At 33.7% G+C, this 13,853-nt stretch overlaps 1 protein-coding gene across 1 annotated transcript; it reads right to left on the minus strand.

Annotated features, from left to right (window-relative positions):
- Window positions 1-335: 335 nt before the first annotated feature.
- On the minus strand, window positions 336-9,526 carry LOC123659421 (lipase member H-like). The gene is made up of 3 exons (XM_045594636.1): window positions 9,475-9,526; window positions 1,779-2,070; window positions 336-1,014 (listed from the first exon to the last, which is right to left on the minus strand). The coding sequence occupies exons 1-3, from the start codon at window positions 9,524-9,526 to the stop codon at window positions 336-338; spliced, it is 1,023 nt and encodes a 340-aa protein (XP_045450592.1).
- Between the last annotated feature and the right edge of the window lie 4,327 nt (window positions 9,527-13,853).

The following is a 13,853-nucleotide window of genomic DNA, read 5'->3' on the forward strand; positions in this document are numbered from 1 at the left end:
TCTAGTTTAGAGGCTACTAATTTTTTATTTGTAAATGAAAAAATACAACGATAAAAACATTACATGATGAAATACTTCATCCGAGTTAAGTAGGTAGGAATATTTGAGATTTCATCTTATAGAAATAGTAAAAATTAAAAACATTTTTTCGGATTTAATTTATTTTAGTTTTAATTATTTTCTTTCTTTTTAATTTTCTATTTAATAAGTAGATTTTTGATGAAAGAAAATAACTAAATTTTAATTGAAAAAAGAGAATGCTATTATTTTAGCGTACTTTAGTATTTATTCTGAAAAACCTTTTAATAAATACATCGTTTTGTAGCCTATAATATTTATATTTTTAATAACTTGCTTTTATTAACTGAACTTGTAATATTTGTAAAAAAATCGTATTCTTTTTTCAAACCTTTCTTGCCCATAAAATATGGATAGGTATTCGTCGTCGCCAAGTAGAATATACCTTGAACATTCTTGTCCGCTTTTAGTCCTAAATAATTAGTAACTTGAGGTACTCTGTCGTAGCATTGTTTGTATCTCGCCTGTTGTACGGAGTCGCACTGTATTGCGACAAACGCGTCACGATATGTCAAAGCTGCTATCCACAGCGCATGAGCTCTGACATGACTACAAAAGGCCGTACACAACATCCAAAAGAAATCTCCTGGTTGATGCTCCCCGCCATTAACGTAGTAATTAATATGACCAATAGGTGCCGCCATACCAAAATCATCAACATTTGTTTGAAGCACTTCAACGAAATCTGCGTCAGTTTTATCAAGCCTATCAGCTGGGCCGAGGTTTCGGAAGCAAGGTCCAGCGGGATCTAAGGCCGTTATTCTTGAAATGTTCATTCCGGTTAGATGTCTAAAGTTCTTGGCTATGAAACCAGAAGTTTGACCGCCGAGGCTAATGCTGACTAATTCGAGCATAGCTGGATCCAGTCCGTCTCGAGTGAGATCGGCTAACATTTTAGCTGTGTGCTTGCCAACAGGACGCATAAATCGCGCGGCTCTGAAATGTTAAAAACATTTACGTTTATATACTTATACCATTGCAGGGTCCTAAAATGGTCCTAAAATTCTTTTCCATTTAAAAACGAGTATTATAGCCTACAACACTGCTCCACTAAATATTTAAGAATTTCTAGTTTACCGACAATATTATTCTTTGCTACTATATACTCAAGTCTTGACGAAGCAGTCATTATATTATCTTGACTCTATCCATACTTATCGATAATACTCAGGTCTTGACGAAGCAGTCATTATATTATCTTGACTCTATCCATACTTATCGATACTTATACGAGTAGTGTTAATGCAGTAGCTACTTAAATGAAATTTAATAAAAATAAATACTTCATTCTTTATTCATACTTCTAACAGAGTTCCACTACCACCTTGGAACTTATAAAGCCGACCGATAGCGGGATAACCATCCAACTGCTGGCTTTGAAATACTCAGGCCGAGGACGGGCAGCAGGGTCTTCAGTGCGACAAAGCCAGCCCTGCGGTCACCAACTCGCCTGCCCAGCGTGGAGACTATGGGCAAAACACATGATTTCACGCTATTTTTGGCGTGAACTTGTGGAGGCCTATGTCCAGTAGTGGACTGCGAAAGGCTGCTGTGATGATGATATAAATACTTCTAAAGCTATGTTGTACAACTATTAAAATAAATTAATCGCATAAAAATAAAAAGCATAACTCCGAATATTTTAACTTACTAAAAACGGAATAAGTTCTTAATTCAATTTAAATTACATCAAACCTTACCTAGAATATTCCATTGTAGTAAAATAATTCGTATCCAATAAAAGAACGTTGTATCCAATATTTTTGTACGCATCGCCCATACGCGTCGCATATGGAAAGCTCGGACTATCCAAGTAACCTCCCACGTATAACATAGTCCTCTTCTTAAAGTCTAAGTCTGGATCCTTAGCAAGGTAACTGGTCTCGTGGTAGCTGTATCTTCTGCGAATTGAACTATTATTACCTTGGACGTATATTGAAAGATATTTAAGTGTATTGTTGCTTATAATTGCTTCTTTGGTTGAACCTGGGCCTGAAAAAAACTTCATGTTAAAATCGTAAATCTATGTGTGCTCGTGACCCTGTTCACAATTCACGTTTTGTTAGTATTCTATATATATAAACTATAAAATTAAAAATGCAAATGTCTATGTCCTTCAACAAGGCAAGTATATTTTTATTAGAAATATTATTGTCCTACCTAAAATTTTATTATATAAAATTATTATTTCATAGTGTTATTTATGCCATATCATATTATATATTAATACGCTAAGGTTTAAGATATTTGCTTCCCTTTTTAGAAAAACCTCACAATTACTCCACATTAATTATATATGATTTTATAGATAACTAGCTGTGCCCGCGGCTTCGCCCGCGTTTAATTTTAATGTGTCACAAAGTTTTCCCGGAAAACTTCCAGTAAACGCAAGTTAACGCAAATTATTTTTTTATTTCTGTCACTTGAAATGCTTATCAGACTGAGTAACTTTTTAAAAGACACAATTTAGTATAATTTAATAGTTATTTTATAATACCTCTCTATACACCACATTTTTAGTTTTATTTTCGGGCTGCAGTATAAATAACCTATCAGGCGAACTTATAGCTGCTGTATATGTTTCATACAAACTATCAACCCCGATTAAACCACCTTAGCGGTGGAATATCGCAGTCCGTTCTTAGCGGACGTCGACTAACTATAATCTACCTCCCTGCCAAATTTCATCTTTGTACATCCTGGATGGATGGACCGTCCAGCGGTTTTTGAGTTCTCCACCGTTTTATTCCCTTAGGGGTCGAATTTCGTAAAATTCGTTCTTAGCGGATGTTTATACCCTATAAAGAACCTACTTACCAAATTTCAAGTTTGTAGCTGTTATAGTTTCGGAGATTTCGTGATAAGTGAGTCAACCTACCATCCCCCGTTTTAGCCCCAAAAAGGAGTTGATTTCTAAAGATACATTATTTGCACACCTTCTCACCATCTAAAGAGCGTACATTTTAAATTTCAAGTCTCTTACTTCAAAAGCATAGGACTTTCATACAAACGTCCAACCCACGTTTTATCCCCTTAGGGATCGAGTATTGTAAAATCCGTTCTTAGCGAATGTTTAGGTACACCCTAGAAGAAACCTACTTGCCAAATTTCAAGTTTATAGCTGTTATAGTTTCGAAGATTTCGTGATGACTGAGTCAACCTACCATCCCCCCGTTTTAACTCCAAAAGGGAGTTAATTTCTAAAGATACATTATTTGGACACCTTCTCATCATCTATAAAGCATACATTTTAAATTTAAGTCTCTTACTTCATAAACATAGGACTTTCATACAAACTTCCAACCCCATTTTTACCCCTTTAGGGATCGAATTTCGTAAAATCCGTTCTTAGCGGATGTCTACACTATATAAGGAATCTACTTGCCAAATTTTAAGTTTGTAACTGTTATAATTTCGGAGATTTCGTGATGAGTAAGTCAAACTACCATCCCTCGTTTTAACCTTAAAAAGAAATGGATTTCTAAAGATACATTATTTGGACACCTTCTCACCATCTAAAGAGCGTACATTTTAAATTTCAAGTCTCTTACTTCAAAAACATAGGACTTTCATACAAACTTCCAACCCCTGTTTTATCCCCTTGGGGGTCGAGCTTCGTAAAATCCGTTTTTAGCGGATGTTTTCGCCCTATAAAGAACCTACCTGCCAAATTTCAAGTTTGTAGCTGTTATAGTTCTGGAAATTTCGTGATGGGTGAGTCAACCTACCATACCTCCGTTTTAACTCCAAAAGGAAGTTTATTTCTAAGATACATTATTTGCACTCCTTCTCACCATCTATAGAGCATACATTTTAAATTTCAAGTCTCTTACTTCAAAAACATTGGACTTTCATACAAAATTCCAACCCCCGTTTTATCCCCTTAGGGGTCGAATTTCGTATAATTCGTTCTTAGCGAATGGTTACGACCTATAAGAAGCCTATCTGCCAAATTTCAAGTTTTTAGGTGTTATAGTTTCGGAGATTTCGTGATGAGTGAGTCAACCTGCCACCCCAGTTTTAACCCCAAAAGGGAGTTGATTTCTAAAGATACATTATTTGGACACCTTTTCATCATTTATTGAGCATATATTTTAAATTTCAAGTCTCTTACTTCTAAAACATAGGACTTTCATACTAACTTCCAACCCCCGTTTTACCCCCTTAGGGGTCGAGTTTCGTAAAATACATTCTTAGCGGTAGTTTACGCCCTATAAGGAGTATACCTGCTAAATTTCAAGTTTTTAAGTGTTATAGTTTCGGAGATTTCGTGATGAGTAAGTCAACCTACCATCCCCCGTTTTAATCCCAAAAGGGAGTTAATTTCTAAAGATACATTATTTTGGACACCTTTTCATCATCTATAGAGCTTATATTTTAAATTTCAAGTCTCTTACTTCTAAAACATAGGACTTTCATACTAACTTCCAACCCCCGTTTTACCCCCTTAGGGGTCGAGTTTCGTAAAATACATTCTTAGCGGTAGTTTACGCCTTATAAGGAGAGTACCTGCTAAATTTCAAGTTTGTAGGTGTTATAGTTTCGGAGATTTCGTGTTCAGTGAGTCAACCTACGATCCCCCGTTTCAACCCCAAAAAGGAGTTGATTTCTAAAGATACATTATTTAAACATCTTTTCACCATCTATAGAGCATACATTTTAAATTTCAAGTCCCTTACTTCAAAAACATAGGACTTTCATACAAACTTTCAACCCCCGTTTTACCCCCTTAGGGGTTGAGTTTCGTAAAATCCGTTCTTAGCGGATGCTTACGTCTTATAAGGAGCCTACCTGCCAAATTTCAAGTTTGTAGGTGTTATAGTTTCCGAGATTTCGTGATGAGTGAGTGACCTTTCGCTTTTATATATATTATAGATTGCTCTCTCTACCGACATCTACAACTAAAAAAATTTAAACTTTTGTTTTTGTAAGTTACTTAATTATTAAAATTATATATAAACATTGAGACACAATACAGCAAGCCATCTGACGACTTTTATCTTAAAACAACATCAACATGAATGGCGGTCGGAATTTTTTTTGTTCAATTTCAAATCAACTCACGTACAAATACTTTTTTCTAATTTTGTATAATGTTAATTATTATACTTCATCACTGCAGCCTATCGCAGTCCACTGCAGACATAGGCCTCCACAGGTTCGCGCCAAAAATGGTGCGAACTCGTGTGTTTTGCCTATAGTCACCACGCTGGGTAGGCGGGTTGTGACCGCAGGGCTGGCTTTGTCGTACTGAAGACGCTACTGCCCGTTTTCGGTCTGTGTATTTAAAAGCCAGCAGTTGGATAGTTATCCCGCCATCGGTCGGCTTTTTAAGTTCCAAGGTGGTAGTGGAACTGTGTTATCCCTTAGTCGCCTCTTACGACACCCACGGGAAGAGAGGGTGTGGCTATATTCCTTACTGCCGTAGCCACACCGCAGAATTATTTGCACGGGTATAGCTTGTTCTAGATTAATATGACACAATTTAGACTCATTGCAATACAGCCATATTATTTTGAAACACTCTAACATTCTCATTTTTACTTTTTTTACATTTACGATCTCAAGTGTCCAACACCTTATCCTTTTTTTATGTAGAAGTAAGTATCGTTTATCATTTGTATGATATTCAATAACATTTCTCTTGTTATGTTATGCTGCATAACTTATGCACCAAGAAGAAGCAACTGAAATTGTCAAAAATTTAAACATTTCTATTAATAGTTACATCTTTTTAAAAATAACTCTACATCCAATAATTTTCTTAGTTATGAGCATACAATAATTAACAAATTTTGACTACTAATCCAAACTTAGTATACTTTTTTTATTCTTTTTTGGTCAATAAAATTGGTAACTCTACCTTTTATTTTATTACTAACTGCGATATTTTTTTTAATTGCGTGATTGCTATTACATTTTTCTAGGCGCAAAATAAGGACTACACAGGTATTATCCAAAATAACATTGGACTCGGATTTTCTATTTAGAGATTTTATGAAATATAGATCGTATAGTATCTAAAGTTTTTTTAATGATTCCTAAAAACTAATATAAACAAGAACTTTTTTTGAACAAAGTCCTGCGACTTCTTTGACAAAATATATTTTTTTTTTTTGTTTAAAAAAACTGTTGTTTTTTTTTCTAGAACGTTAAAGGAATATAACTATACTTACCTTAAAAGTCATATACCCATAAACAAAGGCAAAACCGTATTAAGTCAGGAAATGCGTGGGTTTACATTTATTTTCAAGAAATACCTAAATTTCTTGCTTGGAAAATAAAATATTTAACCAACACTTTGGAAGTAAGAATATTTTCAAGAACAAGTTTTTATTTACCTACTTTAAGATAACAAAACTGTTTCAAGGATAAAACCAATATTTAAGATGATTTTGTGTTATTTAAGTCGTCACACGTCAATGAAAATATTTATTTATTTATTTATTTTTTCTTTATTTATTTATTTACTTATACTTTATTGTACACCACAACTAACATTACAACTACATTTTAAGCAATAAATACATTTAAAAACACTTACAGACTGTGAAGTACAATGGGTGGACTTATGGTTATTTAGACATTTCTTCCAGACAACCCATAGGAATTTTAAGAAACAGAATGATTCATATTTTTACTAAAGAATAAAAATAAATTGTTTTGCCTTATTATACTTTTTTCGCATACGAATACACATACATACATATACACATCAACCTATCGTAGTCCACTACTGGACATAGGCCTTACAAGTTCGAGACAAAAATGGCGTGAACTCGTGTGTTTTACCCATAGTCACCACGCTGGGCAGATGGGTTGGTGACCGCAGGGCTGGCGCACATTTGAATAACAAATTAAAACTTTGTAACTGGAACTACTTAAAAGTTTTCGATATAGGATCTATCACTGATTAGCAATGGGCAAACTAGCAACTTATGGCTTGATTTTTCTTTATCCAACGAAATGACCGATTAGTTCCCGTAGACATTTTAACTTTACTTATACAAATTTGATTCTATTATTAAGGTGAATAAATAAATACTAGTGATCGCCCAGTAGTCGAAATTTGATCATAATTGATTTAAGTTATAAGTTTGAACATTATTAAAGTTCGATGTCAAAGACTATACCTACTTCTGTAATAATAAACAAAAGAGTATACATATATGCGTGTGTGTCAAATAAATGGTAGTGTGTGTAATGTCTTTTTTTTATTGATTTAATGTATTTCGTATGCGTAATTTAAGAAAATTTTAGCAATCTGCACTTGTTCTCTGTATAAACTATAAGTGGGCGTAATTTCATACTCCGTCCGCGCAATTTTTGTAAAAAGGGGTACAAAGTTTTGCTTCACGTATTAATATATAGATTACATTATTTTGAAACATTTTGTAGAGCAGGTAAATCCTATCAAAATAGAGTTTTGATGCTACTCCGTCACTATAAATAACAAAATTCATTTACCATATTCAGATTTAAGATTCCAAACAATAATTTGCTATTAAACCAAAAAGTTTATTTCAAAGAGAGTTATTTAAAAAATTAGTTTATCTTGCTACGAGTATGTGATACTTCGAAAAGAATTTAAAAAAAAAAAACCTGATTCCACCATGAAGGTTTTATCAACTTTAATGTTCCGAATTATAATCGCGTCATACATACTCATCTAACGAGTTATTTATCTGTTCACTTGAAACAAGGGAATGTAATGACGACAATGAGTACATAATTATAGCAAGCGGACGTACATAAAGGTCAAAACATTACCCTTCTTTTCGGCTTTGCTGATGACAGGTAAGAGATAAGTGTAATCTATAGAAATAAACAAAGAGAGTGTCTGTTTGTTATATTAAAATAACTGCTTTGTACTAAAATAAATGCATGTGGATATATATACGGTACATATACCAAAATAACATTTTTTACAATTTCAGTCTATCTGTTTGTCCCGGCTAATCTCTGAAACGAATCTCTGAAGCCGTTTCAGGCTGGACCGATTTTGATGGAACTTTCACTGGCAGATAGCTGATGTAATAAGAAGTAACTTAGGCTACTTTTATTTTAGTTTTTTTTATAATTCTGCGACCTGAACAATACCTTTTTTGTTAAATACAGCTAGTTTAAGAATAAGACAAGTTATATTAGTTTTGTATCGTCTAATCATGATTCTTTGATAATAATCAACTATGTATCTCTATTATGCCAAACTAACTAAGAAATCGATTAGACGATTTAAAAAATTTTCGAGCCCCAATGTTAATGATCAGGATTTAATTTCGTTTAGTGCATATGACTGAATTTATAATGATTCGTGGTTTTTGAAATATTAAATATCAAGTTTCGTCAATTCTTCTCAACAACATCTGCATTCCGCATGGGATTGTAGCTTCACATTAATTACGCTTAACTAATTAAAAATATATACTCTGTAAAATGACGATTCGATAGCGCTTTCGAAATCTAAATGGATTAAGAAATTTTGTTATTGTTTTTTTTTTTCATAAAGTACAAGCTGTTTACACCTTATTCAAGTGATTTTAATATTTTTATATATTTGTAACGATAACTATCTCGTTCCTTTTTAATTGAAAATTCAAATAGTCCACCCATACTTTATTTTTTGAACTTAAATTAGTATTTATTTAGCGTTTTTATGTAAAAACACGCGCTAACGCTTCAGCCTGTAATATCCCATTGCATAGACCTCTATCCCGTGTAGGAGAAGGATCAGAGCTTAATCCACCATGCTACTCCAATGTGGGTTGACGGATATATTCCCTACTATGAGTAACGACCGCTATCATGTGTACATGATAGCAACCGAGACGAACGGCTTAACGTGGTCTCTGAGACACGATGAGGAGACCCACAAAGACTGCACAAACACCCAGACCAAGGCAAACATCTGTATGGCCAATACAAATGTTTGTCAAATGCGGAGATTGAACCTACAACCGCCAGCGTAACCGCCAGAAACCAGCGCTGTAACCGTTGCGCCAATGCGTCGTCGTTTAAATTTTAATACTCCAACTTAAATATTCAAAGTAACAATAATTTAGCAAAATAAAATGGTTTGGTTAATATTTGATTAATATTTACGGTGATGGGATAGTAAATACAAAAAACAAACACGGGCTATTTCGTACCCAACTTTTTTATCCTAGATTAAAACCGATTTCACAACATTTCAGCGTCTTTGTCATTATCGTCAGGTATTTTCATTAGACAATTATTCTTTTGAAAAATCAGATGCTGTTGGTTAATTATTTTAAAGTTGATTTCATAGATCTAAAATATCAAAATATGTTACGAAATACGATTATTTAACTGCAATACACATAAAAAAATAAAAAATGGTATCCTATAAGTAGAAATATTACACAATAAACTTACAATCAGCTAAATATCCTGCTGGATACCCTTCCATAGCTTTCGAACTCTCCATAGTAAAACAATTACCCGCGAAAAGCATCACAATTAACAGAATAAAAAACATTTTAGATTAACTGTCAAAATTAGGCGCAGTCTACACTACAAGTACACGTCTAATTACTTCCAATGTCAATGTCCCAGTGTCTATTATAATCTGTTTTCGTCCCTTAAATCATAGCTTTTTGAATTGTTTCCATTAATAAACGTCGATGAAAACGATTTCGGAAAATATTAAATGAATTAGGTTGACTGGAAGAGATCGCTTTTCATCGATCGAGGCAACTCATTGTACCTTATATTTTAATTATTAAAATCACTTTATTAAAATCAATCTGATATGTATTATTTATGTTTTGGTGTACAATAAAGTGTATTGTTATGTTATGTTATTAAGTATGTCATGTGTATGCTTTAATTGAAGTACACACACACACACACACACACACACATATATATATATATATATATATATATAGCATGCTTATTAAAAATACGATATATATATATATATATATATATATATATATATATATATATATATATCGTATTTTTAATAAGCATGCTATGCTACCTACGAATGACCTTATGCGTTTCACAAATATTGTAAAATATTATTTGTCTTCTCCCCGTTTTACCCCCTTAGGGGTCGAGTTTCGTAAAATCCATTCTTAGTGGATGTCTACGCCCTATAAGGAGCCTACCTGCCAAATTTCAAGTTTGTAGGTGTTATAGTTTCGGAGATTTCGTGATGAGTGAGTGACCTTTCGCTTTTATATATATTATAGATTATAGATTATTAAATTACGTTAGTATCTTGTTATTGAAAAGACAAATAATATTTAATAGAAAGAATTATAAAATAATATTTTACAATATTTGAAAAATATTTATTTTACGAATTAAGTAAAAAATCTATTTTTATAAAATAATTATTAAATTATGTTAGTATCTTGTTAATCAAAAGACAAATAATATTTTACAATATTTGTGAAACGCATAAGGTCATTCGTAGGTAGCATAGCATGCTTATTAAAAATACGATATATATATATATATATAAGATTTTACAAAACTCGACCCCTAAGGGGGTAAAACGGGGGTTGGAAGTTTGTATGAAAGTCCTATGTTTTTGAAGTAAGAGACCTGAAATTTAGAATGTATGCTCTATAGATGATGAGAAGGCGTCCAAATAATGTATCTTTAGAAATCAACCCCTTTTTGGGGTTAAAACGGGGGATGGTAGGTTGACACACTGATCACGAAATCTCCGAAACTATAACACCTACAAACTTGAAATTTGGCAGGAAGGCTCCTTATAGGGCGTAGACATCCGCTAAGAACGGAATTTACGAAACTCGACCCCTAAGGGGGTAAAACGGGGGTTGGAAGTTTGTATGAAAGTCCTATGTTTTTTAAGTAAGAGACCTGAAATTTAAAATGTATGCTCTATAGATGATGAGAAGGCGTCCAAATAATGTATCTTTAGAAATAAACCCCTTTTTGGGGTAAAACGGGGGATGGTAGGTTGACTCACTGATCACGAAATCTCCGAAACTATAACATCTACAAACTTGAAATTTGGCAGAAAGGCTTCTTATAGGGCGTAAACATCCGCTAAGAACGGATTTTACGAAACTCGACCCTTATGGGGGTAAAACGGGGGTCGCAAGTTTGTATGAAAGTCCTATGTTTTTGAAGTAAGAGACCTGAAATTTTAAATGTATGCTCTATAGATGATGAGAAGACGTCCAATTAATGCATCTTTAGAAATAAACCCCTTTTTGGGGTTAAAACGGGGGATGGTAGGTTGACTCACTGATCACAAAATCTCCGAAACTATAACACCTATAAACTTAAAATTTGGCAGGAAGGCTCCTTATAGGGCGTAGACATCCACTAAGAATGGATTTTACGAAACTCGACCCCTAAGGGGGTAAAACGGGGGGTTGGAAGTTTGTATGAAAGTCCTATGTTTTAGAAGTAAAAGACTTGAAATTTAAAATGTACGCTCTATAGATGATGAAAAGGCGTCCAAATAATGTATCTTTAGAAATCAACCCCTTTTTGGGGTTAAAACGGGGGATGGTAGGTTGACCCACTGATCACGAAATCTCCGAAACTATAACACCTACAAACTTGAAATTTGGCAGGAAGGCTCCTTATAGGGTGTAGAGATCCGCTAAGAACGGATTTTACGAAACTCGACCCCTAAGGGGGCAAAACGGGGGGTTGGAAGTTTGTATGAAAGTCCTATGTTTTAGAAGTAAAAGACTTGAAATTTAAAATGTATGCTCTATATAGATAGCGATAGAAGATGTCCAAATAATGCATCGTAATCTATATAATTATATAAAAGAGAAAGGTCACTGACTCACTCATCACGAGAACTTAATAACCGCTGGATGGTCCATCTATCCAGGATGGACAAAGATGAGGCAGGGAGGTAGATTATAGTTAGTTGACGTCCGCTAAGAATGGATTTTGCGATATTCCACCGCTAAGAGGATTTAATTAGGGTTGATAGTTTGTATGAAACATATACAGCCCGAAAATAAAACTAAAAATGTGGTGTATAGAGAGGTTTTATAAAAATAACTATTAAATTGTACTAAATTGTGCCTTAGTACTAAAACGTTACTCAGTTTGATAAGCATTTCAAGTGACTGAAATAAAAAAATAATTTGCGTTAAACATCTTAATAGTCATGCATATCTTCATAACCACGCGGACGTAGTCGCGGGCGACAGTTAGTGTATTATAAAACAAAGTTCCCAAAAGTGTATGTGATCGATTCGCTCAAAATCTACTGAACGGATTTTCATGCGGTTTCACCATGGGAGAGGGCTCCACCATTGGCCAGAGGAAGGTTTACGGAACGGCTAAGCCGATTTTGATGAGAGTTTCACTGGAAGTTTGCCAGGAAAACTTTGTGACACACTAATTTCAACGCGGGCGAAGCCGCGGGCACAGCTAGTTATTTTATAACAATAGATTTTTACTTGATTCGTAAAATAAATATTTTTATTAAGTTTTCGTTTTAAACGACAATTTTCTATATCCCAAGGAAATTGACAGTGGAAATGTACGCCTTCTATCACATAAACTAAACTATAGTCACAATGACATTCGTAACTGTTATCTCCCAGTGACGCTATCGGTTTTTATTTATTTTTTCCTTCGCTTTAAGGTCAGATTTAATCTCCTAAAATACACAGCTTAAAATAAACACACATTATTCTTATTTCATATTTTTGCCTCATTTAAAAAAAAAGATAAAGGTCAAAAATTGGATAATGCTATTTGTTTCTGATTGTGATAATAACTTATATTATCTTAAACTTTTTTAAATTAGTGTTTGTATGCAATCACTTAGGTCTAGACCACAGTGTCAAGATTAAAAACTTAATGAGGAGCCATAAATGCTAAAAAAAAATCTCTCTACGGTTCGATTAAAATAGCAGAGAAATAACCAAAATAAGATCGTGCCGATTAAGGCTTAAACTATGGGTGCACTGAAATAAAAGCCTATAAAGGCTTCTTAGAATGAGAAAAAGAATAATTATGAACAAATGTAGACTGGCACATATGAACTGTTATAACAACTATTGATATCAAGGAAACTATTATCCCAAGGATCCATATCCTTGGGATAATGCTGTGGACCTAAAGATACGATATATATGGAAATAAAAATAATGAGTCTAAGTGAGAAATAAACCTACGACCATCGACGTCGAAAATTATATCTCTGCTACACCAGAAAGGTCATTAATTTTAGCTCAATGTAGGTGAAAGCTAATGTCTAACAATATTTCCAGAATAAATGGAAAGTTGTTTTGTATTAATGAGAATTTTTTATTAACTCAATCAAGAGATTTTCTCGATATTTTACTCGGATTTACTTATTATAATAGTTTGAATATGACAAGGTATAGAGCGATTATAATCTGACCTAAGCACAGGGACACACCATCACGAGTTGTCACTAGAGCTTGCTCACCTAAAAACCTCTTTACCTAGTGTATTATTTATCATTACGTTTCGTTTTATGTATATTTCGTTATATAATTTGGATCACCCTACTTCTATTTTACTGGAGTGTTTTGTCGGTGACCTTGTTCAATTCCGAAAAAGCATTTGAAGGAAGACTGGATATCGTTAGTGATAACTCATCGTATACCTAAGTTTTTAAAGTTACACGGTCATTACGGGAGTTTAGCGGGTAACTCGACCACAAACATGGCGCCTGCAATAACACGTAAACGTCTATCGAGAGTTTCGAAATACTAATCGTAATAAGTCCCGCAGAAATCAAGTAACGTAGAATCTAAGATGTTAAC

This window comes from Melitaea cinxia, chromosome 14 (genome assembly GCF_905220565.1).
Source record: "Melitaea cinxia chromosome 14, ilMelCinx1.1, whole genome shotgun sequence".
Taxonomy (NCBI): Eukaryota; Metazoa; Arthropoda; class Insecta; order Lepidoptera; family Nymphalidae; genus Melitaea; species Melitaea cinxia.

What these genes read in the sequence shown, in the direction of transcription:
- LOC123659421 (XM_045594636.1), bottom strand. Translation starts at nt 9,526, where the DNA reads ATGGAGAGTTCGAAAGCTATGGAAGGGTATCCAGCAGGATATTTAGCT. An exon ending in AGCAGGATATTTAGCTGATT is followed by an intron (nt 2,071 to 9,474) that starts GTAAGTTTATTG and finishes AGTTTTTTTCAG; the next exon opens with GCCCAGGTTCAACCAAAGAA. An exon ending in ACTACAATGGAATATTCTAG is followed by an intron (nt 1,015 to 1,778) that starts GTAAGGTTTGAT and finishes TTAACATTTCAG; the next exon opens with AGCCGCGCGATTTATGCGTC.